Source organism: Marmota monax, unplaced genomic scaffold (genome assembly GCF_021218885.2).
Source record: "Marmota monax isolate L192 unplaced genomic scaffold, Marmota_monax_Labrador192_F-V1.1 WCK01_AAM20220418_F8-fsc00137, whole genome shotgun sequence".
Classification (NCBI taxonomy): Eukaryota; Metazoa; Chordata; class Mammalia; order Rodentia; family Sciuridae; genus Marmota; species Marmota monax.
Window position 1 is genome coordinate 4399407 of NW_026692854.1, and position 26836 is coordinate 4426242.

Consider the following 26836-nt stretch of genomic DNA (forward strand, 5'->3'; position numbering starts at 1 on the left):
TACCACTCAAATATTCTTTAAACTCAACTTTTACTCTCTTTTCCACTTTTCATCTTCACCTAAATTCTGCAATAGCTCCTTATACTTAACTTCCCTCCATAAGGCCCTCTAGTTCTAAAAAAAAGGAGTGAATCATGTCACTCTCCTACTATAAATCTCCAGGAATTCTCTACTGACAAAGGTATAATCTTACTTTCTCAGCCTCCCCCACTGCCCAGTGAACTATAAGCACAACCTGAACTTCCTGGCTTCATATCTGGAACACCCCATATTCCTTGAAATACTTATATATTTAGTAAAATAGTGGAACCCATGTAGTAATCACCTATAGGCATAAACAATATAGTTAACAATATAAGATGGCCAACAATAAAAATCAATTTACAATTATTTGAGATACTAAAAGAATTATCTGTAAAAAAATGTAATGGAAAATACAAAGTAGAAAATTCTTAAGTGTTTTCACAAAGAATTAAAAAACTATATAGCTATTTGGTGAAATATAAACAAAAAGCTTTGTTTATATGTTTGCTGAAGCATTAATGAGGATATATACTTTTAGAATGGTGAGTGGAACCTCTGTAAACTAGCTCCAGTTCACCTACTATAATGCATTGCATATATTTAATCCTTCTAAACAAATCTAGATTCAAGATTCAAAGCTGTTCACCATTACTCCAAGATTCTACAGAAATTTCAAGTTCATGTCATAAAAATTACTTCTTGAGTACTTTTGGAAGATAATAAATTGTGGTCAAGATGTTTTTTACTGATAGGGTGGGAAATATAATCACTGAAGTAATGCAGTACTAATTGTTACACTTAAAAGCATTTTTTCGATCTCCTTTTCTCTGCTGCCTACTCTCTCTTTCAAACAATTGTAAAGCTATTTGAATTTCCAGATTCAGTATAGCATCAAAAGCATAATGAATGCCTCTAACAAATTCATCCTCCCTCCCCCCCTTTTTTTCTGGTAATAAGGATTAAATCCAGGGGTGTTTAATGACTGAGACAAATACTTAGCCCTTTCCATTTTGAGACAGGGTCTCTCTAAATTGCTGAGGCTAACCTCAAACTTGCCATCCTCCTGCCTCAGACTTCCGAGTCGCTAGGATTACAGGCATGTGCTACCACACCTGGCTTTCACCCTTATCCTTTTTATAGTATCACTCAGAATAATTCTTTCTGTGTTTATAATGAGACTACCTTTGATAAAGATAGTTTTACTTTCTGGAAAAACTTAATCAGCTGAATTTATTGTTCCTTATGTTATTATCTCATAGTATTAATTAGGGAACAAATAAGTTACCAATATGCAGAAATTTTGACACAAATGACATGTAGACCCTCAGGATGGTAATAATTCCATGTTACCAGTTAACTTTTACATAATCATCTTTGTATTTAAATTATCAACACAATGGATAAAATATTCTTTATCATACAAAGGCAAACAAAAATCAAAATACCTATATTTATATATAATTTCATAATTGATACTATACTTTCCACATGTATATCTAATTTAGATCTCACAGATCATCCTATGAAGTATTAATAATATTCACCTTCACCCTGTGAATTATTAATATTAATTTCCAAAAGAGGAAATTAAACTTTGGTGACATTAAATGGCTTATCCACTCAGTAAGTACTAGGGCCAGGATTTAAGTTTAGTCCTTTGTTGCAAATCTCTTTCATACTATATTGCCAATCATGGAATAATGTCTTATTTCCAAATATGAAGAGGGTACAAAACATTTCTGTCATGAAATACCTACTAAGCAAGAGGTTATTTATTTATATAATAAATCTCATCCTCAGAGTGAGTTCCACTCATCATTTCCCATAGCTCCAAACTGGAATTTTATTTAATTACTTTTACTTTTTGGTGGTACTGGGGATCAAACCCAGGTCTTTGAGAATGCTAGGCAAGCACTCCTCCTCTAAGCTACATCTTCAGCCCCAAACTGCCATTTAAAAATAACAAGAAACCACACACACACAAAAAAAAGATAAGAAGCCAAACTTACAGATTGAGCCACAATATACATAAACATTATAATTCCACCTATGGTGTTTTTGCTATATCCAAATACCCAAGTTTGTCTTTTTATCTCTTAAAGTCTATATCTTCTACATACTTCCTCTTCTTTCAACCACTTAATTTCAAAAACTATTGGAAGGACAGATACTAAGATTAGATGTGACATGAGTTCCATCTGTCTTTTTCACATTCAAGAAGACAAAAGGCACGGAAAACAAACCAAGGTAAAACATATTTACCTAATCTTTTTATTTTACTTTCTTCTAAAAATATTTATTGAGGGAAAGGTAAGGAACTCAGTACAAATACCAAAGTGTAAGTACTTTCTCTATTTTAATTCATATTGAACCAGCATTCGATATATCTAAGTACAAAGCAAGAGATTAATTTACCTAGATACACACACACACAAAACTAAACATGTAAACTTGTTCTGAAATTTGTGCTTTCTAACAATGAATACCAAAACCTTTCCTCGATCTGGGCCTATAGCTCAGTGGCAGAGCACTTTGCTTAGCACATGCGAGTCTCTGGGTTCGATCCTCAGCACTACATACAAAAAAATAAAGGCATGCTGTCCATACTCAACTACAAAACAAACAAACAGATAAAACAAAACAAAAATCATTTCTCAACCATTTTAAGTTCTAAGACATCAAAATAAATAATTACAATTTATTTCTACCATGTGGAAGGCCTACGGGGACACAGTAGTTATTCTACCTTTCAAATCTGCCATAATGAAGAAATTATGATCCAAATAGATTCTGCTACATAAAACACCAGGTTGGATTACTGAGATTAAAATGATAAAGTCAAGCTTGTACAACTGGCTGGATAAGTGTCCCTGTTGGCAAAAGGCTCAGATTGCAGTTTGGCACCACCTGGTGGCAACTGTCCATGTAAGCATCCATATCCATGGGATCAATTCTATGTCCTGTGGCAGGATGGGGAATCCAGGGCAGCCCCAATCTCAGGAATGTGCTGGTTAAATGGTATTCTGTTGTAGACAGGGGGCCAGACAAGGAAATTTGCTTCCAGAAATGGCTCTGCTGGTTGTTTTATCACACAGCTTTACCAAGCTACCTCTACTAACTATCTTGCAGAAAAGGGCTAATATATCTACATGTATGTTCTGATAAGATACATTAAAAAAACAAAACAAAACACTTTTTAAAAAGAACAATGACTAAAAAATTAGAAAATTCTCAAAATGATTACCCAGCTAAGTTTCTATGGCTAAATGGATTATTTAGGAATAATCATGAATTTTAGCATAGAAATAATCCTATGAACTTTAAGGTTAGATTAGTCAACAAAAGCCTATAAAATCCATAACAGAACTGAACCACAGAACTAACAGTACTTATTTGTAAAAGAGAAATAATATTACTTATACTATTGGGTTTTCTTATGCCCAGATCTTTCTCCTGATAAATTTGGGATCATTTTTTCTATATTTTTTATTGGTGTATTATAATTATACATAATGGTGGGATTTGTTGTTAAACATTCATACATATGCACAATATAACAATTTGGCCAATATCATTCCCTAGTATGGCCCCTTACCCTTTCCTCATCCCTATCTCTTTCTTCTGCTCTACTAATATCCCAGTTTTCATGAGACTCTCCCCATCTTTCTTTTCCTTTTCCCCCTCTAGCTTCCACATATGAAAGAAAACATATGCCCCTTAACTTACGAGTTTGATTTATTTTGTTTAACATAATGTTTTCAAGTTTCATTCATTTTCCTGCAAATGACATAATTTTTTGTTCTTTTTGGATGAATAAAACTCCATTGTGGATATATATCATATTTTCTTTATCTGTTCATCCACTGATGGACACCTAGGTTGGTTCCATAGTTTGGCTATTATGAATCATGCTTCTAAAACATAGATATGCATGCATTGATATATATATATATATATATATATATATATATATATATATATGTGTGTGTGTGTGTGTGTGTGTCTAAGTGTGTATACAGACACATATGTATTATAATGACTTTAATTCTTTAGGATAAATACAGAAAAGTGGTATAGATGGGTCATATGTTGGTTCCATGCCTAGTCTTTTGATGAAACTCTATAATGATTTATATAATGGTTGTACACTAAAAAGTATTCCTTTTTCTCCACACCTCTCCAGTACTTATAATTGGTTGCATTCTTGATGGCTGCCATTCTAACTGCAGTAAAATGAAATCTCAGTGTAGTTTTGATTTGCATTTCTCTAATTGTTAAATATGTAGAACACGAATTCACATCTTCCATCTCCATATCCTACAGACACTTCAAAGAAACTAAATTTATATATATCATACTTATATATATATGATATATATATTTCTCTGTATTCCTACTAAAAACTTGTGTTTTCTAACATTTTAGAAACTATATTCACCATCCATGCAGGTATCCAATCCAGAAACATGGCACCCTTAACAATGTCTTATCCACCCAATCCAACCTATTCTATAAGTCTTGTTGGGTCTATCTCCTAAACATTTTTCCAATATGGCCCATCTCTGCTACCACTAATTCAGTTCCATCATCACCTGTCATCCTGATAATAGAAACAACTTCTACAAGTAGCCTCTTTACCTACAGTCTCATGTCATTCGTATCTAATTCTCCACATAGCAGTGATCTTTTGATACAAAACAAGAATATATCTTGCCTTCTCTTAAAATCTTCCCTTTGTGGCTGGGGTTATGATTCAGTGGTGGAGTGCTTGCCAGTGAGGCACTGGATTCGATCCCCAGCAACACATAAAACAAACAAACAAATAAATAAATAAAATCTTCCCATTTTTCGTCACAGGTCTTACACATGCATTATTTGGGTCTGTTTTTCCACTTCTGTTTCATCTCTTATAACTTCTTGCCTTTTAATCTATGCTTAAACCATAATATATTATTTTCAGCTTGTTAAAAAATTTTAATTTTGTTTTGCCTCAAGGTTTTGATATATGCTGGTTTTGCATTCCTTTTCCTTTCCTAACTTGTAGTCTTACTCTTGGTCATTACACAGGAATCATCATGGATACTTCTTCCTCTAAGAAGTCTTTCTTATTTCCTCCCAAGGCTTGGTTAGATGCACAGTGGATATCAACCTTTGTATCCAGTCATACTCTCCATTAGCAATCACACTTTATGATAATTTTTTCTCTGTATTTATCTTCCATTAGACTACTAGCTTTGTGAATGCAAAAGTTATAACTTTACCTATGGTATCTAGTATGTAACTGCATATGAAGGCCTTAATCAATGTTTGCTAACTAAGCAAATTTGTTGCTTTGACAATTCCATGAAGAGTTTAAACATAAACTCTTTTAAAGCTTAGCATAAAAGCTAAGCATTTGGTCTGTGTTTTGAACACTAAGAGAAAGTGACCACAAGGTATAGGATGCTTCTTTCCTAATATATGGCTGGGATCAAGCAAATTTTTGCAAAATATTAAGAACTGCTTTGGAATTATTTAATTGATCTGTGTGCATTTCTCTCCAATCTCTTGAAGATCCTCCTGCCTTAAACACGCACTTGCATTAAAATGTCATAGCTTTGTTTTGAACAAAGAGACAACTAAGTACACTAGCAAATGAATCTTAAAATTATAAGGGTATGTGAATAAGCCACAAAAAATATATATAGCCAGCATGTTTCCATTTATATGATACTAATATAATGTGAAAAACTAAATGATATTGTATAGAAATATTTATTTACTGGTAACACAGATGATAAAAGTCTAAAGAAAAGCAAGGAAGTCATTAGCATAAAAGTCAAAATAGAGCTGGAAATGGTGGTGCATGCCTGTAATCCCAGCAACTTGAGAGGCTGAGGCAGGAGGATCACACATTTGAGGCCAGCCTCAGTAACTCAGTGAGGTCCTAAGCTACTTAGTGAGACCTTGTCTCAAAATAAAATATAAAAAGGGTTGGGGATATGGCTCAGTGATTAAGACCCCTGGGTTTAATCCGTAGTACAAAAAAAGTCAGAAATGTATTTGTTCTTTGGAAGGTAGGAGTGAAGCAAGAAGGAACTCAAGAACATTCCTATGGTACTGCATTTTCTACTTCCTGATTTGGATGTAGGTAAAGAGATTTAATTTATAATTATTAAATATTTACTTAATATTTTTTTCTGAACATCTATTATATTTTATTTATACATATATATGCAAATGTATGCAAGGTAAAAGAACAAAATGATCATGACATAATAACTAAACAAAAAACTAATGTTATTTAAATAGTGAGCTACTTTGAAAAATATATTCTTAAGATTAAAAATATGAACGTTAGCTCAGAACTTCAGATGCCTTACAAAGGATTATAGTGCCCCGTCTAGTAATTAACAATTCAAATTCTAAAATATAAATTAAGTGTAAGGAAATCCAGAAGTGTCCCTATTTTTCACAAGATAAAAACATTACTTTAAAAAAATTAATATGTGTTTGTGTGCTATACACACACACACATTTTTCCCGTCCCTGCTTTGCTGGTAGCCAAAGTATATATTTAATCTGATTACTGGTAATAAATGGTGATTCATAATTTTTATAGTAAAACATTCTTTGCTATTTTCATTGTAAATATAATCCTAGATTATGATTAGATTATGAGATTTCATCTCACTCCAGTCAGAATAGCAACAATAAACAATATAAGTAACCATGTTGGTGAGGATGGGGAGAAAAGGGTACACTCATACATTGTTGATGGGACTGCAAATTGATGCAACCATTCTGGAAAGCAGTACAGATTCCTCAGAAAACTTAGAATGGAACTACCATTTGATACAGTTATCTCATCCCTTGGTATATACCCAAAGGACTTAAAATCAGCATACTATAGTGATGCAGCCACACCAATGTTTATAGAAGCTCCATTCACAATAACTAAGCCATGGAACCAAACTAGGTGCCCTTCAACAAATGAATGAATAAAGAAAATGTGGTATATATGCACAATGGAATATTACTCAGCCATAAAAAAGTATAACCTCATGACATTTGCTAATTAATGAAAATATATGGAAACTACTAGGCTAAGCGAAATAAGCCAATCCCAAAAAGCAAAGGCTGAATGTTCTCTCTGATATGTGGATGCTAACACACAACAAGAGATGGGAAGGGGAAGGATAAAAGTTCGTTGGGTTAGACAAAGGGGAATGAAGGGATGGGGGGACAGAATAGGAAAGACAGTGTAATGAATCTGACTTAATTTTCCTACATACATATATAAATACACCCTATCAAATACATTCTACTGTCATGTATTTAGAAAAAGAGTAAAATAAATAAATAAATACATACATACATACATCATACATCTCCACATTATGTACAACCACAACTAGGATCCAAATTAGAATTAGATATACTCTATATTTGTATAAATGTGTCAAAATATACTGTATGTATAATTAAAAAGAATAATAATTAAAAAAAAAACCTCTTCCACTGGAATAAATAGCATTTATTTTCCCCTAATGTTGTTAGTCACTAACTAGGAGAAACTTATATACACTGGTCCAAAATTAAGTGTATAAATAAAAATATTTCTTCAAGGTTATCTAACATTTTTCAGGACCAGCAGTTAAATTAGTTTTTTAGGAGAAATTATTGGCATGTTATAAGAACTACTGATATGTCTTAGTACCCCCTAATTTCTTTCTTTTTTTTTTGGTTCCAGGGATTGAGCCCAGGGGCGCTTCACCACTGAGTCACAACCCCAGCCTGTTTTTATATTTTGAGAAAGGGACTCACTAAATTGCTGCTGGCTTTGAACTCATGATTCTCCTGCCTCAGCTTCCCAAACCTTTGGGATTATTAGCGTGTTCCTGGCTGTAATTTCTTTTTGATCCCTGTCCTCAGTCTGAATTGAGGAAAAGGCAAAAAGACAAGTTATCCAGTACAAAGAGATAATGGCGTGGCTGGTGCCGTGCTTTGCAGACTAGGTCATGGAGAAGCTGCAGCAGGTCCTGAGCTGCCACGACTATGAGGAGCAAGGCCTGCCCGTGCAGATCCTTATGCCCCCTCTCTTAGTTACAACACTAAAATAAAATGGTTTATCATATGCTTCATGGAAGCATTTTCTTTCTTCTATCCTTGGAACTGGATTGCTGTGGCTTCCTGGTGGCACAAAGCTTTTTGCAGTGTTTTACACCCTTGGAAATCTTGCAGCATTAGCCAATACACTCTTTTAAATGGACCTGTGAAGCAGCTGAAGAAAATATCTGAAATAAGAAGACTACCTGCAACAGTCATTACGCTTCTGTACTTTGTACTTATCCTGTGTGCCATCTTTGGTGGCATAAGAAGGAACTGGCCTTACAATTCTGCATAACGTGGTTCTTGTAAACCCCATATGCAAGGGATGTTTAAATGCTGCTCTTCTCTCTTAAGCTGAAAACCATAAACTACTTGTGGAAAAGACTGTTGGGATGTCAATAGTCCACTGTTAGAGAATTAAGCTGTTCCTAGTAAAGTGATAACTGCAGCACCAGTACCATTCTGGGTACTGGTAAAACCACACACTTGATTAAACTGCTAAATGCACGTAGCTTTAAATTTACTGCATGTCATTGGCTTGTTTTTCTGAAGATAAGGACATTTTAATCACTGCCAATATAAATAAGTTTAGCTAATTTTTTAAACCTTTTCAAACCAGTTTTTGAAATGTGAGTATTTAAGGAACAAATCTGTGCTATGAGAGACATTAAGTATATTTGACTTTTTAAAAATGTCTGTTTTTAGATATCTTTTTTTAACTTTAAAAATGTGAAACATTTGGGGGTGGGGTTGGGGCTCAGTGGTAGAGCACTCACCTAGCACATGTGAGGACCTGTGTTCGATCCTCAGCACCACATAAGAATAAACAAATAAAATAAAGGTATTGTGTTCAACTATAACTAAAGAATAAAATATTTTTAAAAATGTGGAACAGGGGCTGGGGATGTGGCTCAAGCGGTGGCGCGCTTGCCTGGCATGCGCAGGGTGCTGGGTTCGATCCTCAGCACCACATACAAATAAAATAAAGATTGTTGTGTCCACCGAAAACTAAAAAATAAATATTAAAAAAAAAAATGTGGAACATTTTACTATACCGCTTAAAATTGCTTATTATGTATAAAAAATAAAATACACGTCTTTACAATTTTGAAATAAACCCCACCCTTGGGGGGAAGAAAAGAGATTATACTAATATCAGAGTGAAAAGGTCTAAAGCCTGGTAAAGTCTATTCTAAGCTAGCTATCAAATATTTTTAGAATTTTAATATCCCATTATATTGTATTTAGATTTATGACAAGTGCATTAAAAAAGATGCTAACTCACAAATAGTATTTAATTTCAATAACTTCTATAACCTTCAAAGATAAATAAAATATTACACAAGTTTTGTTTTTTTTTACCTGTTTTCTCGTTCATATATTTCCTTAGAGGCATTTCGAAGCTGTTCAATTTCCTGATGAGTTTTCAATCTGATTTGTTCTAGTTCATCCTGTAGTTTATTTTCATATTCTATTTTATAATGGTCTCTACAAGGAGTCAAAAGGAGTATCTGTGAATTTCTTTCATGGAACAAATAAGGTCTTGTCCAATATGTAAGATTTAAATCTCTTGATAAAAATCAAGATACGTATATGCTCTATATACCATGTTTGGATAATGTAACAATTTTAGACATAAAGTTTTATAATTCCCCAAAATGCTGTTCAAAACTACTTGCATATAAGCTCACAACCTGTCCAACATACTGCTCCAAAGCTATAATTACTATATAAGATGTTAGTAATTCCTGTTGGATACGTACTTGTCTTCAAAAATATTTTCCTAGTAGTTTTTAATGCACATGGCTGAAGTTTGAAAACTGAAGGCATACAGAATGACTCTTCATTTAAAAATAATAATCTAGTGTGGAACATATGGAGACAAAAATAATATTAACAAAAACACAAAATCAAAATAACTCTGACTTTATAAATTGTTTCCTTCCATGTAGGACAATCATACACACGGTGGTTTTGAAACATTATGTTTCAAAACATTACACAGAGTAATGTCCAGCAGAAAGTGATGAAAAAAATATTAATGCTAGGAAAAAATTATGAACATGTGAACTGTTAAAGGTAAAATTTTAACTTTGTTTTAGTGATTGATATGCTGATAAAAATAACTCAAGACTGATAGCTGGGTCAACTGGTGGGAAGGAAGAATGGAGGAATTTGGATTATGGGAAAGGGTGTGTGTGTGTGTGTGTGTGTGTGTGTGTGTATGTGGTGGAATGAGATGGACATTATTACCCCTTTGTATGGGTATGATTGCATGAATGGTGTGACTCTGCATCATGTACAACAAGAGAAATGAAAAAGTTGTGCTCCGTTTTTGTAAAAAATAAAGTTAAATTAATTTAAAAAATAAAATGATTTGTCTTCTAAAAAAAAAAAAACCTCAAGAATTATAAGGGCTATTTGTATAAAGAATCTCTAGTAGCTTAAACACATCTATCAGAAGAGAGAAGGCAGGATTAAAATGCGGGGACTGATTCCAGGGCTTGGTATATAAAATAATATGCAACCACTGCCTGCTCATTCTTTTATGTTTCACAGTCAGGAAATCATGAGCAGACTTGGATTTTCTTCAAAACGATACAGCCAGAGATACACTGTATTTCAAAAAATACTTGTAGAAACATAGGGAATCAAAAAGATTATGCCATAAAAAAGACAGTTTTAGTATATATTTCTTTATCTAAAAGAAATAATTTTTTTGTTTTATGGGGAAAGTCAAAATGTCTTTTTAAAAAATCAACGAGAAAAGAATATAATAAAATGAAACATGATCTTGATATTGTCCTAAAGGTTTTTAAAAAAATTACACATCTTCCTCAAAACCAGAAGTTGCCCCCCACTGAAAAAGATGTTGCTAAAAAGAATGTATTTCTTGCCTGGATGTTACATATTTTTCATACATCTCTTCTCTAGCCTTTTTGGTTTCTTCAAGTTGAGCCTGAAGTCTTTCAAGGCGATCCTCTTCATGGGCACAGCGCACACTCAACTCCATGTTTTGGCGATTGAGATACTCTTTATCCTTTTGAAGTAAAGTAACTGTCTGCTGTAAGGTGGCCACCTATGAGTATAGAGGGACAATGTCCAGAGTAATACAGCCTTATTTTTCCAGGCTGACTGTATTCAATTCTTTCGTTATGTTTTCTCTCAATACATAAAAACTATCCCTTTAAAAAGGACTAATTCTTACCTTAAAATTGTCTATCCAAAAAAAGCTATTAAAAGTCTTTTTTTTTTTTTCCCCCCTGGCAACTACATCAAAAAGGAAAACTGTCCCTCCCATAATTTTGCCCTGGGCTATTTTCCACTAATATTATACTATAAAATGTAAATGATTCTACTTATAAGCTTACCTCTTTTGATAATTCATTTCTTTCTTTAGCTTGAGTTATGTGAGAGGCTTCAAGTATCTCATGTTTTCTCCTCAACTCGAATACTTCCTGTTCCAGTGCATCACGTTCACTATTAAAATCAAATGCAAATACACATGCAAATTATTTATTTATTTGTTTATTTATTTATTTTTATAGTGCTAAGGAACAAACCCAGGGTCCTGGGTACACTAGGAGTGCTCCACTGAGCAACATCCCCAGCTGCCCTCATATAGTGAGCATTTTCAGGAAACTGAACAGACACACTGAGCACTAGGGCTCTGGTGCTGCTTTATGAACTATAAACGATTTTTCAAATTTAGAAGGTCTGTGTTCAAAAACTTGTTCAGATAAATATAAATTTATTAAACTTAAAAATATATATAAACTAGGCCAACAAGTAAATAATAAAACTTTCTGAGGTATACTTTGGTATTTTTTTTCACTAATCACCTTGAATCTTATCTTGAAGCCAAAACTTGTAAGAACTTACACATAGCTATAGGCTTTCGGTTCAATTGGGGTCAAAAAGCCCCTCATAATTTATCACTCAGATTGCACAGCAGCTATGTAAGCAGACATTCCTATAACCACTTCTTTTAGAAATTGCTTATGATTACCCAGATATTCTAACTCCTATTATTATATTGTATTGTATTATATTATATTATATTATATTATAATCTCTTTCCCCCAGAATACTAAATCTAAGACTTGGATCAAAATCACAATAGGCATCTTTAAAAATGAGCAGAAAAAGAGATTTGGTAACTTAATTACTCCTCTTCAGTCAGAAGCAGTGCCTTGTACTTTACTTCACTGACCTCCAGGTACTGCATGGAAAGAGCTGTTAAGAATTGTTTTCACGGGAGCTGGGGATATAGCTCAGTTGATAAAGTGCTTGCCTCCTCACATGCACAGGCCCTGGGTTCAATCCCCAGCACCACACACACACACACACACACACACACAAAAGAAGTGTTTTCACCAGCTCTTTAATAACTCATTTAGATCCTGTTCCCTAACATACATTTGTCCATTGGTTTTAGATTCCATTGATGACTCTCAATCAAATATTAAGGAGGCTACAAAATGGTCATCCTAACAGGCACATACACTTACTGGTCTGCATTTTACTCTGCAGATTCTCTTTCCTTCCTTACTTATTATTAGCATACCCTCACAAATTCCTATTCTATTAATAATTATAATTCATTATTGTCAATATTCACTTTTATATTTAGCCAGCTGGAATCTTTTTAAACCAGTTACTGTTTAAAAAGGTACTGAATTGAAACTAGAAGTATCAATATGATCTTACCCATGCCTATTAAGCTTCCTCCCTCTACTGCCTTAGCCTAATAACAGATAAAAGACACAATGACCAATGTAGTAATGACCAAAACACCCAGATCTTAATTTCTAAATAGCATCTCCCACTGAAAGAAATTAGGACTCCTTAGGGAAAGAGCTGAGACAATGACAACATAAAACTAGGAACATTATGTTATGCTAGAAGGCAAGGAACTGCTAAAGTAAATAATATAAAAGATACATTCAGATGTAATTTATTGATTTTTAACTGCCACATAGAATTATCAAGGTCATATCCCTTTGTCCATTTTTTTTTTTAAACCATTCACTCTACCAAGTGAACCAAAAGGTCCAGTTTGAGACCCTCTTGTTTCTTTTTCTGTTCCATTTCTAGCACATGAGAATGCTTATTTCATGCTTTTTGATCAAGGCTATATTTTTCTTTCCTAGGTTTTTATTATAGAAAATGAAAAACATACATAAAAATAGATATGATATAATAAACACCCATATTCCCATCATTCAGCTTCAATAAGGATCAACTCATGACTCATCTTGTTTCATTTATCCTTCATTCATGGCCCCTCTGGAATATTCTGATGACTACACTTGTTAGTTTTGTCTTTTTATATTTTATCTATCATTGCTACAGATTCATAGTGGAAGCAGGGCATCAAATTACCAACTTAAAATATTATCTGACCATCACAATCTACTTCATTTTTAAAAACGTATCTCTTGATATTATTGATAGCATGATACACCAATTAAAAAAAATTGTAAAAAATAAAATATGATTCTTTTTTTAATCCAGCTTTATTCAGAAGGTCACCAAGTGTAGTTCTTACAGATTTCAAGTTCTAAAAGTTACCATATTAGCAAGACTAATAATAATAATAATAATAATAATAATAATAGATATCATATGTTTGTCACAGTGGATCTAAAAATGCCAATATTAATGAGCTAAATTTTTGCAAAGTCACTTATGTTAAATAATTTATAATTTAAATAATACAGTTTAAAGCATTCGTTTATTCATTTAACAAAATATTAAGTGACTATTATAATTCTAGAATTAATTTTAGGGGCTGATGTTGTAGCTCAATGGTAGAGTGCTTGCCTAGTAATCTGAGGCACTGGTTCAATCCTCAGCACCATGTAAAAATAAGTAAATAAAATAAGGTATCATGTCCTTATTTACAACTAAAAAATATCTATTAAAAAAAGAAAGAAGGGCTGGGGCTGTAGTTTGTGGTAGAGCGCTTGCCTTGCAGTGTGAGGCACTGCGTACAACCCTCAGCACTACATAAATAAATAAATAAATCAAAAAAATTATTTTAGGTGCCAGGAGATATAACAGTGAACAATTAGGAAAAAGTCACTCCATCTGCATGTACATGGTATATATATTTTAAAACTTTCACGAGTATGCCTTTATTGATTTTGTTTATATAATGCAATTACATATATTAGCACCGCCGCATAGGTGACAAAACAGACTCAGAATGAAAAGAGATTTACCTAGAAATATATAGATAAAGAGTGCAAAAGGATATTCCAGTTAAAGGAAGATATTTGCTATTGTTACTTAGTAGCAACATATTTGGGAAACATGTTTTCAGAAAGTATTATTATTATTTTTTTATTGACAACAGGTTACTTTATCCAGCTATAAGACACCAAATGACATAAATAAATACCAACCAAATTTGTTATTTATATACAAATTTGAGACTTTTGCTACAGATAATTTCAGTTTGAAGAACACTAACTTGGCAAAATGCTCTCCTAAGCTTGACATTTAACAGTTTAACTTCTAAAGTACAAGTTAGAATCCAGAGTTTACAGTAACAATAATCACAAGTATACAAGAGTTAACAAAAATTGAAGGATAGCCTTGAATCTCTTATACATTTAGGAAACAGCGTTAGTAATCAGAATTGACTTAGTCAAAGCAAAGGGATATAAGATAGGTCTTTAAATGACAGTGTGGTCCTTCTATGTCAGATACGAATGTATAAAAGAGAGCACTTATTGGTTATCTTGCCTATAAACTTACGTAAACTTTCATTTTATAAACTTTTACATAACACTTAGACAAGGCTTAGACAGATATAGTTCTCAAGTGCATACATATACCTAGTCACATATATTCTGGGTATCAACTATATTGTTGATACCTAAACAACATATATAAACAAGAATATATGTTGATACCTAAACAACAGTTGTTTGTTTAACCAGTTACAAAGTAGTCATTTAAAACTTTAAAAACAGATACAAAAAACCATAATTCCTTTAAGACTTAAGTTTCCCTATGTTAAAAAACCTGTCAGATGTAAGAAAATTATCTTGATAGATAAGAGATCAATGTTCTAGACTTTGTTTTATATCAGTACATTAAAATTTAAATAACTTTAATTGACTGTGCTAATTATAGCCAATTTAATTGAAAACACAAAGCTTTTAAGATTCATCTTCTGCAAACCTTTTGTGATTTACTTAAATATTCACAACTTCTTTATACACTCTTAGTTTTGTCCTCCAGAAAGTACTATTTTATGAAAAAGTGCCGTTTATTAAGAAAGAACAGCTCAACACCCTTCTGGGTAGGTAGGTGAGAAAAAACTGAAGAATTTAATTTTATTACATAAAAATGATTATTAAATAACATTTTAAAAATATTTATACATGTGGGATTTTATTGGGCTCCTATCTTCTTTTTCATTTTAAAAGACAGTAGCAACTTATAAAACAAAATACAATTAACAATGTTGATGGTGAGAATTCAAGTCTGTGATGTGTGTCAAAAATGAGCACAACTATTGGAGCCATCTTAATTACTTACCTCTTGACTTTATCATAATTCTCTTGACGGTAGTCACCTTGCTGAATTAATTGCTTCGTGTCTGCTAATTCTAAGGCCAAACGTTGACATCGAATTTGAAGTTCTGAGTAATTTCTTCGCTCTTCTTCATATGTCTAAATGAAAGAAATATTCCCAGCTAAACACAGTTGACAAATTTTGTATTGAATCCTTCTGTTAAGCAGTGAATATCCTCATAATAAACTAAAAAATCCTGAAATTTTCTACACTATTTAGTAATTTTTCCCCACTCAAAGGTAATATTAAATTCACAAAGTTGTTTGTAAGTTCATTTGTTTAAATCTAAATTGTTTTCCAAATAACAAATACGACAATTACTATACTAGTGTTACTATACTAATGTCAAATGACACTTTTCAACATTTATTGAGTCACCATTGTATGTCAGTGATAAAGAAATGAATAAGACAAAATCCTTGCTCTCTAGGAGTATACAATTTCGAGATGAAGAACCATGACTATAAATATCTAGAATAAAAATTTTTAATGAAGAAATTAACCATAATTAATCTAACCATGATTAATCATGATTAATTAAGTTTTGGTATATAGGGAAAAAATTGTGTGGCCCTTGGAATACATCTGTATGTTCATATCCCCTGTACTATCACTATACTAGTAACACATATTCACTGAGATATGAGGAGAGATGGAAGTAAAAACCTTAAAGTACATGACAAAGTCTGGACAATCTTACTTGCTTTCTACAAGCCTCATTTCTTTTTTTTTTTTTTTTTAAGAGAGAGTGAGAGAGAAGGAGAGAGAGAGAGAATTTTAATATTTATTTTTTAGTATTTGGCAGACACAACATCTTTGTATGTGGTGCTGAGGATCAAACCTGGGCCGCTCGCATGCCAGGCGAGTGCACTACTGCTTGAGCCACATCCCGAGCCCAAGCCTCATTTCTTATCATTCCACATAGTCACACTTCATCCTCCAACTCATATATGAGATTTAAACTTCTCTGAGTGTACTATGCTTCCTCTAATTTGTTGCTACTACCTGAATACCTACATATAATCTGAATATTTTCTTCCTTCAAGAACCATTCTTACTGTACCATCAAATTAGTTTTCTTTATATCTCACCAGAATGGAAACATCTTAAGGTCAGGGACTATCTCATGCTCCCCAGTGGATCTCCATCATTTGACATAGTACCTGATATATAAAGAATAAAATAACTCTTTGCAGTTGTTTGAGGAATAAATGAATATGGGAACTTGGAGGGAAAGCAGGACACAGGCACTCAATTTCTACCTATTTTCTCCCTTTGAAGTCATCAGATCTTGCATTCAATCATCAGCTCCACCCCCAGAACCTGGAATGTTAAATACATCCTGTCCTAAGTCATTCCTTCTTAATAGCTGACCAGCTAAGTGTGGTCATATTTACTCCACAAATACCAACTGAATTATTGTTATATGACTGGTTCTGGGCTAGATACTGTAGACTTAAAGGTAAATAAGACAGGTTTTTTCCCCCTTTCTCTCTCTTGAAACTATTAAATATAACTTTAAAATTTTAGCTTCCAAATTTCTAACAAGGTGCTGTTTGAGAGATGTAATTTAGAAATAACTGTATGTAGTGTGTTTTGCTCCGATTTAGTATTATGTTCTCCTACACTGAAGTTCTCTATGAGAATAGAAGAAATACTATGGTATTTATTATAGGATTACAACTAAGGATACTATACCACTTCCCAAGGGATCATCACATACTCATTTCAGACTTAAGTCCTAAAGAAGCTCTAGTTCTAAAGGATACTCTATAATTCTAAACTCTACTAATCATGTACCCATTTTGAAAGACAGTATAGTGTTATGGCTAGGAAGGCAAGCTCCACAGTTCAAATGTTTAGAATTGAATTACCTGGATGACTTTGGGCAGGTTAGTTTACCTGTTTTAGTGTTTGCCTCACAGGGTTTCTCTCAAAGATTATATCAAGTAACACATGTAAAGTCCTCATAAAAATGCATAACAGAGTAAATGATCAGCTAAAAGTTAATACGATTAATATGTTTTTTCCTTGCTTTGGCTTCCAGAGAGATCACAACTCAATTGATAGTTCAACTTTTTAGTAAGTGTACAAAGACCATGACAGAATCCAAAAGAATATAAACATAAGAAATATTAAACTCTTAAAGGATGGACAAAAAACAAAGAGCACAGGGAACCTACAGGGGCTTTCATAAAAGCAAAGGATAAGCCTGAAGTGTGTCAGGAACAATAGTAGAAAAGAGTCCTCTGAGGAGTTAAACAGTCAACGGTAGTGAGTACCACTGAGAAAACATCAAGGAGGAAGACGCCCGGTGCACGCCAAGCCAGACAGGAGGAGGAAGACGCCCGGTGCCAAGCCAGACCGGAGGAGGAAGTCCGGCCCCGCCCCGTGTGCTAGTCTGGAGGAATCCCATCAACCCTTAAAACCCATCAAAGGGGGTGTGGCTCCCAGCATGGTTCTGCGGCTGATCCAGATACCCGGTTTCCAACTCCCCCACCCTTAGCTGCGATAACTCAAAATATTTCCCACAAGCTTTTGGGGGTTGTAGCTATCAACGCAAAACAATAACTGTACAGGCACCTGGATTCTACCTCAGAGATAGAGTAGGGAAAATACAGGTGGAAGCCCATTTCCTTTCAAACTGGCTATACCCACCACCCTGAATACAGAGGCTCAAGCTAGGAATAGACAACACCACCTACTGGAAGCAAGGAAAACAGTGTTCTAAGAGCCTTTTTTCTTTCTCTTTCTTTCACTCTTTTCTTCTCTCTCTTCCACAACTTCAACATATGTGAAACCAAGAACTGTGCATGAACAACCGAATTACCAAGTAATATAATATAGAGGAATTGCATATACCCCACTTTCCCCCATTTTTTTCTTTATTTCTATCTTACTTTCCTTTTCCTTCTCTTATTTCTCTTTTCTTCCTTGTTATTTTTTTTCTTTTTTTCATTCGTATTCTCTCTATCCCACTTTCAATCTCCTAGCTTTTGCTATCTATACATAGGGTAACTATCTAAATACAGATAGGAGGTTGAGTCTATACATTCTTCCATAAATAACCAGTCTACTGGTTAGAGTTCTCCAAAGGTGCTAAGTTAGTTTAACCTCATACCCTCACTCCTTTCCCTCTAAGTATAACATCCTTCGTCTGAAATTAAGTTTTCTATATGCCACCAGATATGGTATGCCTTTTATGAAACTAATGAATATATTCTTAAGTAATAATTAAAACCAATATCTATAGACTTAGAATCTAACTATAAATGTATTAATAATGAAAACTTGTGCTTAGATAATGTACTGTTGATATTGGGAACTGTTAACATTGTCTTTCTCCTCAAAAGAGGGATTTTGGAGCTATACAAGAACAATACAAATATATAAGGGGAAAAACATTAACACAACAGTTTCACAAAGCTAGAAAGAATCATGATCAGTATGAAAAGACAAGGAAAGAAAGGACCACAAACAATACAGGTCAATTCAACATTAGATGAGGTAATATCTGAAGCTGATGGAATGTCAGAAGAGTTCAGGATATACATGCTTCAGATGATCTGGAGTCTCAAGGAAGACATTATACAGCAAATTCAGACAATGAAAAATCACTTTGACAATGAATTACATAAACAAATCCAAGAAGCAAAAGATCAACTCTATAGGGAGATAGAGGATATAAAAAACAAACAAACAGAAATCCTGGAAATGCAGGAAACAATAAACCAAATTAAAAAATCAAATGAGAGTATAACCAGCAGAGTAGAACACTTAGAAGATAGAACTTCAGACAACGAAGACAAAGTATTTCAACTTGAAAAGAACATAGACAGCTCAGCGAGAATGTTAAGAAATCATGAACAGAACATCCAAGAATTATGGGATAACATAAAGAAACCAAACCTAAGAGTTATTGGGATACAACAGGGTATAGAGGTCCAAACCAAGGGAATGAGCAATCTATTCAATGAAATAATACTAGAAAACTTCCCAGACTTAAAGAATGAAAAAGAAATCCAAATACTAGAAGCCTACAGGACACCGAATGTACAAAATCATAAGAGATCCACACCAAGAAACATAATAATGAAGATGCCCAACATACAGAATAAGGAGAGAATTTTAAAAGCCACAAGAGAGAGGAAGCAGATTACGTTTAGGGGTAAACCAATCAGGATAACTGTTGATCTTTCAACACAGACTCTGAAAGCTAGAAGATCCTGGAACAACATATTTCAAACGCTGAAAGAAAAAGGGTTCCAACCAAGAATCATGCATCCAGCGAAATTAAGCTTCAGTAATGAAGATGAAATAAAAATTTTCCACGATAAACAAAAGTTAAAAGAATTTGCAGCTAGAAAACTAGCTCTTCAAAACATCCTTGGCAAAACATTATAGCAAGAGGAAATGAAAAATAACAATGAAAACCAACAGCGGGAGGTAGTACAGTAAAGGAAAAACTAAGCATAGAGGAAAACAAATCATGTTAAGTAACATACATAATCAAATATGCCTGGAAATACAAACCATATTTCAACAGTAACCCTAAATGTTAATGGCTTAAATGCACCAATCAAAAGACATAGGCTAGTAGAATGGATTTTAAAAAAGATCCAACAATATGCTGCCTACAGGAGACTCATCTGATAGGAAAAGACATACAAAGACTGAAGGTGAAAGGTTGGGAAAAATCATATCACTCATATGGACCCCGAAAGCAAGCAGGGGTGTCCATACTTGTATCAAATAAAATAGACTTCAAGCCAAAGTTAATCAAAAGGGATAAACAAGGACACTACATACTGCTCAAGGGAACCATACACCAACAAGACTTGACGATCATTAATATATATGCCCCAAACAATGGTGCAGCTACGTTCATCAAACAAACTCTTCTCAAGTTCAAGAGTCAAATAGACCACAACACAATAATCATGGGAGATTTTAACACACCTCTCTCACCACTGGACAGATCTTCCAAACAAAAGTTGAATAAAGAAACCATAGAGCTCAATAATAAAATTAATAATTTAGACTTAATTGATATATACAGAATATACCACCCAACATCAAGCGGATACACTTTCTTCTCAGCAGCACATGGATCCTTCTGAAAAATAGACCATATATTATGTCACAGGGCAAATCTTAGCAATTACAAAGGAGTTGAGATACTACCATGCATTTTATCTGATCATAATGGAATGAAATTGGAAATCAATAATAAAATGAGAAAGGAAAAATCCTACATCACATGGAGATTAAACAATATGCTACTGAATGAACAAAGGGTTACAGAAGATATCAAAGAGGAAATTAAAAAATTCTTAGAGGTAAATGAAAACTCAGACACAACATATCGAAATCTCTGGGACACTATGAAAGCAGTACGAAGAGGAAAATTTATTTCATGGAGTTCATTCCTTAAAAGAAAGAAAAGCCAACAAATAAATGACCTCACACTACACGTCGAAGCCTTAGAAAAAGAAGAACAAATAAGCAGCAAATACAGTAGAAGGCAAGAAATAATTAAAATTAGAGCTGAAATCAATGAAATCGAAACAAAAGAAACAATCGAAAAAATTGACAAAACTAAAAGTTGGTTCTTTGAAAAAATAAACAAAATCGACATACCCTTAGCCATGCTAGCGAAGAGAAGAAGAGAGAGAACCCAAATTACTAGCTTATGGGATGAAAAAGGCAACATCACAACAGACAATTCAGAAATACAGAAGATAATTAGAAATTATTTTGAAACCCTATACTCTAATAAAATAGAAGATAGTGAAGGCATCGATAAATTCCTTAAGACATATGAACTACCCAGATTGAGTCAGGAAGATATAAACAACCTAAACAGACCAATTTCAAGTGAGGAAATAGAAGAAGCCATCAAAAGACTACCAACAAAGAAAAGCCCAGGACTGGATGGATATACAGCAGAGTTTTACAAGAACTTTAAAGAAGAACTAATACCAATACTCCACAATCTATTTCAGGAGATAGAAAAAGAGGGAGAACTTCCAAATTCATTCTATGAAGCCAATATCACCCTGATTCCCAAACCAGATAAAGACACCTCAAAGAAAGAAAACTACAGACCAATATCCCTAATGAATTTAGATGCAAAAATCCTCAATAAAATTCTGGCAAATCGGATACAAAAACATATCAAAAAGATAGTGCACCATGATCAAGTAGGATTCATCCCTGGGATGCAAGGCTCGTCCAATATACGGAAATCTATAAACATTATTCACCACATCAAGAGACTTAAAGATAAGAACCATATGATCATCTCGATAGACGCAGAAAAAGCATTTGACAAAGTACAGCATCCCTTTATGTTCAAAACACTAGAAAAACTAGGGATAACAGGAACTTACCTCAACATTGTAAAAGCTATGTATGCTAAGCCTCAGGCTAGCATCATTCTAAATGGAGAAAAACTGAAGGCATTCCCTCTAAAATCTGGAACAAGACAGGGATGCCCTCTCTCACCACTTCTATTCAATATAGTTCTCGAAATACTGGCCAGAGCAATTAGACAGACAAAAGAAATTAAAGGCATTAAGATAGGAAAAGAAGAACTTAAATTATCACTATTTGCAGATGATATGATCCTTTATCTAGAAGACCCAAAAGGGTCTACAAAGAAACTACTAGAGCTAATAAATGAATTCAGCAAAGTGGCAGGATATAAAATCAACACGCATAAATCAAAGGCATTCCTGTATATCAGCGACAAATCTTCTGAACTGGAAATGAGGAAACCTACGCCATTCACAATATCCCCCCCAAAAAAATAAAATACTTGGGAATCAACCTAACAAAAGAGGTGAAAGATTTATACAATGAAAACTACAGAACCCTAAAGAGAGAAATAGAAGAAGATCTTAGAAGATGGAAAAATATACTCTGTTCATGGATAGGCAGAACTAACATCATCAAAATGGCAATATTACCAAAAGTTCTCCATAGGTTCAATACAATGCCAATCAAAATCCCAACGGCATTTCTTGTAGAAATAGAGAAAGCAATCATGAAATTCATATGGAAAAATAAAAGACCCAGAATAGCAAAAGCAATTCTAAGCAGGAAGTGTGAATCAGGAGGTATAGTGATACCAGATTTCAAACTGTACTACAGAGCAATAGTAACAAAAACAGCATGGTACTGGTACCAAAACAGGTGGGTGGACCAATGGTACAGAATAGAGGACACAGAAACCAATCCACAAAATTACAACTATCTTATATTTGATAAAGGGGCTAAAAGCATGCAATGGAGGAAGGATAGCATCTTCAACAAATGGTGCTGGGAAAACTGGAAATCCATATGCAACAAATTGAACTGAATCCCCTTCTCTCGCCATGCACAAAAGTTAACTTAAAATGGATCAAGGAGCTTGATATCAAATCAGAGACGCGCCGTCTGATAGAAGAAAAAGTTGGCTCCGATCTACATATTGTGGGGTCAGGCTCCAAATTCCTTAATAGGATACCCATAGCACAAGAGTTAAAAACAAGAATCAACAAATGGGACTTACTCAAACTAAAACGTTTTTTTCTCAGCAAGAGAAACAATAAGAGAGGTAAATAGGGAGCCTACATCATGGGAACAAATCTTTACTCCTCACACTTCAGATAGAGCCCTAATATCCAGAGTATACAAAGAACTCAAAAAATTAAGCAATAAGAAAACAAATAACCCAATCAACAAATGGGCCAAGGACCTGAACAGACACTTCTCAGAGGATATACAATCAATCAACAAGTATATGAAAAAATGCTCACCATCTCTAGCAGTCAGAGAAATGCAAATCAAAACCACCCTAAGATACCATCTCACTCCAATAAGACTGGCAGCCATTATGAAGTCAAACAACAACAAGTGCTGGCGAGGATGTGGGGAAAAGGGTACACTTGTACATTGCTGGCGGGACTGCAAATTGGTGCGGTCAATTTGGAAAGCAGTATGGAGATTCCTGGGAAAGCTGGGAATGGAACCACCATTTGACCCAGCTATTGCCCTTCTCGGACTATTCCCTGAAGTCCTTAAAAGAGCTTATTGTAGGGATACTGCTACATCCATGTTCATGGTAGCACAATTCACAATAGCTAGACTGTGGAACCAACCCAGATGCCCTTCAGTAGATGAATGGATAAAAAAAAAAGTGGCATTTATACACAATGGAGTATTACTCAGCACTAAAAAATGACAAAATCATGGAATTTGCAGGGAAATGGATGGCATTAGAGCAGATTATGCTAAGTGAAGCTAGCCAATCCCTAAAAAACAAATGCCAAATGTCTTCTTTGATATAAGGAGAGCAACTAAAAACAGAGCAGGGAGGAAGAGCATGAGAAAAAGAATAACATTAAACAGGGACGAGAGGTGGGAGGGAAAGGGAGAGAGAAGGGAAATTGCATGGAAATGGAAGGAGACCCTCAGGGTTATACAAAAGTACATATAAGAGGATGTGAGGGGAAAGGGAAAAAAAATCAAGGGAGAGAAATGAATTACAGTAGATGGGGTAGAGAGAGAAGATCGGAGGGGAGGGGAGGGGAGGGGGGATAGTAGAGGATGGGAAAGATAGCAGAATACAACAGTCACTAGTATGGCAATATGTAAAAACGTGGTTGTGTAACCGATATGATTCTGCAATCTGTATACGGGGTAAAAATGGGAGTTCATAACCCACTTGAATCAAATGTATGAAATATGATATGTCAAGAGCTTTGTAATGTTCTGAACAACCAATAAAAAAAAGAATTCAAATTAAAAAAAAAGAGAGAGAGAACAAACCTTTAAGTATCAAGGTGGAAGGCTGAGTGGCAGAGACTGAAGCACATATACCGAATACTCAGTATATTCTTGTTTTTTGCTATATTCTATGCATTATCTCAATACTTTATGATGGTATATAAGGATTATCCTCATTTCTTTTTAAAATTTAAAAAAATTTTTTTAGGTGTTGATGGACCTTTATTTTATTTATTTGTATGTGGTGCTAAGAACTGAACCCCAGTGTCTCACACATGCTAGGCAAGCACTCTGCCACTGAGCCACAACCCCAGCTCTATCCTCATTTCTATATATAGGTAAGGAAACTGAGGCTTAGAGAATCAAATCTCCAAGAGCTCCTAAATAGTGGAGTGAGTGCTCTAAGCTTATCAAACTCCAAGACTGTAAGAAACTTCTAGGGGCTAGGGATGTGGCTCAGTGGTAGAGATCTCGCCTAGCATGAGCGGGACACTGGGTTCGATATTCAGCACCACATAAATGTAAAATAAAGATATTGTGTCCACCTAAAAGGTTTTCAAATATTGATGGGAAAGAACTAACATCAAAAGAGGTGCTTATTTTGGAGAAAAGAGGACTATTATAGACGGCTAATCCCCAGAGAGGACTTAGGGGTGGGATCAGCAGCTACCCTTGTCATAGAAGACAATTTTCCCACCCTAATACAGAGTATTAAAAACCTAACTTTTTAAATAGCTTTTATCAACTTGCCTCCGGTCACAGAATACTCCTTATTCTAATGCTTCACATATTTATAATATCCACCTAGTTTCCAAAGGCATATAAGATTTTTTTATTCATTGAGGACAAGAGTCATCCCACTATATGCAAGAAGAATAAACAAATTGGAATGAGTATATATGGAAGTAAGTGTGTAGGTTTGGTGGCATGAAATTGTGGAATTTCTCATCTGAGGACTTCCATTTTCTCTGTGAAATGAAAGACCAAGTCATCCGTTGACAGTGAGAAGGAAAAGTAAAAGCTGGAAATGTGAGCAGGGTGGCAAATGCCTAAATTAGTTTCTGAAGAAAATGAGAAAACTAGAAAAAACAGGACCACAGTATAATTGTGTGAGCCCACCTGAAGCTGGTAACAATTAACTTGTAGTGCTTGTTACTCCTTATGTGATTTTTCTCCAGGAGTACTCTGTTAAAAAAGGGAGAGTTAAGTTTTTCTCAGGCTGGTTTGAGAAAAGAAATTGGGGGAGAAATTAAAGAACAATGGTAGAAGAAAGGCTTAAGACTGCTAACATGCATCCTGAGGGAGGAAGACAGATTTAGGAAGAGACTGATAAATTATATGGATTGGAAATTTTGTTAAAGATGAGTTGAAAGCAGATGATTCAGAAACGTGGAAATACAGGAAGCAATATATTCAGTGGATCAAATTGAATTAATAACTTCAGAAGTAAATCAATTCTGGTAGCAAGTAACAGAATGTGGGCAATAAGACAGTGTTAAAGTAGAGAAGAGGCAATATCCAGAGATGAGAAGATCAATGAAATAAAAGTTCAGGGTTGTAGGTGAATCACAGAAGTAACACAGACAGCAGTTGAAGTGAAAAGGAGGACTAAATCTAGAGCAAGACTTTCACTATATTAAGAGAATGTTCCAGTGGTCTGCAAAGAGGAAGGGTATAAGGTAGAGTATCCAGATGACCTGAGTACACAAAGAAGCAGAGGTTTTGTGAAAGTGGTAGTACAAAGATCTAAAAGGGTAAACATCTAAGGAGGATACTGGCATCTGACTTTAAAATATATGGATATGAACTCCTGGTGGAGACAGCAATTCCACGGGAGAAAATATGGTATCTGTCTACGTGTAAAAAAATATGTCTGTATATATGTGTACATATATCATGTAATATATAAGCATGTATATGTACATAAAAACTTTCTTTAAACACCATATAAGAAAATACAGGCAGAAGTTCAGTATAGGAATGTATATTTCCTACTAATACTTTGCTTAGAACTTTTCAACTGAAAATAAAAATGATTACTTTTGTTTTGAAAAAAAAAATTTGCTTCACTTATTACAAACTAAAATAGAAAAAGGTACAGCATTGAAAAATGTGTAAAATAACATCTTCCCTTAAATAAGAGACAAAACCTTAAGACTGTGTAGACTTTGTGGATGACACTAAAAACAAGAGAAAAGATTATTTTATATTACCATCAGCATTCTTCCCTGACCTGAGCTCAGCATCAACTTCTGTGGGAAGACTAAGCTGCAATTTTGAGTTAGATGTCCACATTATCTTTTCTTATAGCACCTGGTTCTTACTTCTGTCAGAAAATGTATTGCATGTGAGGAGAGCT

General features: G+C 34.2%; 1 protein-coding gene and 1 pseudogene across 3 annotated transcripts in view; one reads left to right on the plus strand and one right to left on the minus strand.

Annotated features, from left to right (window-relative positions):
• The window catches only part of Pibf1 (progesterone immunomodulatory binding factor 1), a 232488-nt gene that overhangs the window by 170942 nt on the left and 34710 nt on the right, over positions 1 to 26836 (minus strand). For all 3 annotated transcript variants that reach the window (XM_046449462.2, XM_058580979.1, XM_058580978.1), the window contains exons 6-9: positions 15670 to 15803; positions 11487 to 11595; positions 11013 to 11194; positions 9478 to 9603 (exon numbers count right to left, since the gene is read on the minus strand). In XM_046449462.2, the coding sequence (XP_046305418.1) occupies positions 9478 to 9603; positions 11013 to 11194; positions 11487 to 11595; positions 15670 to 15803 (551 nt within the window). The remainder of the gene's footprint in view (positions 1 to 9477; positions 9604 to 11012; positions 11195 to 11486; positions 11596 to 15669; positions 15804 to 26836) is intronic.
• On the plus strand, positions 8025 to 8473 carry LOC124095986 (vesicle transport protein SFT2A-like; annotated as a pseudogene).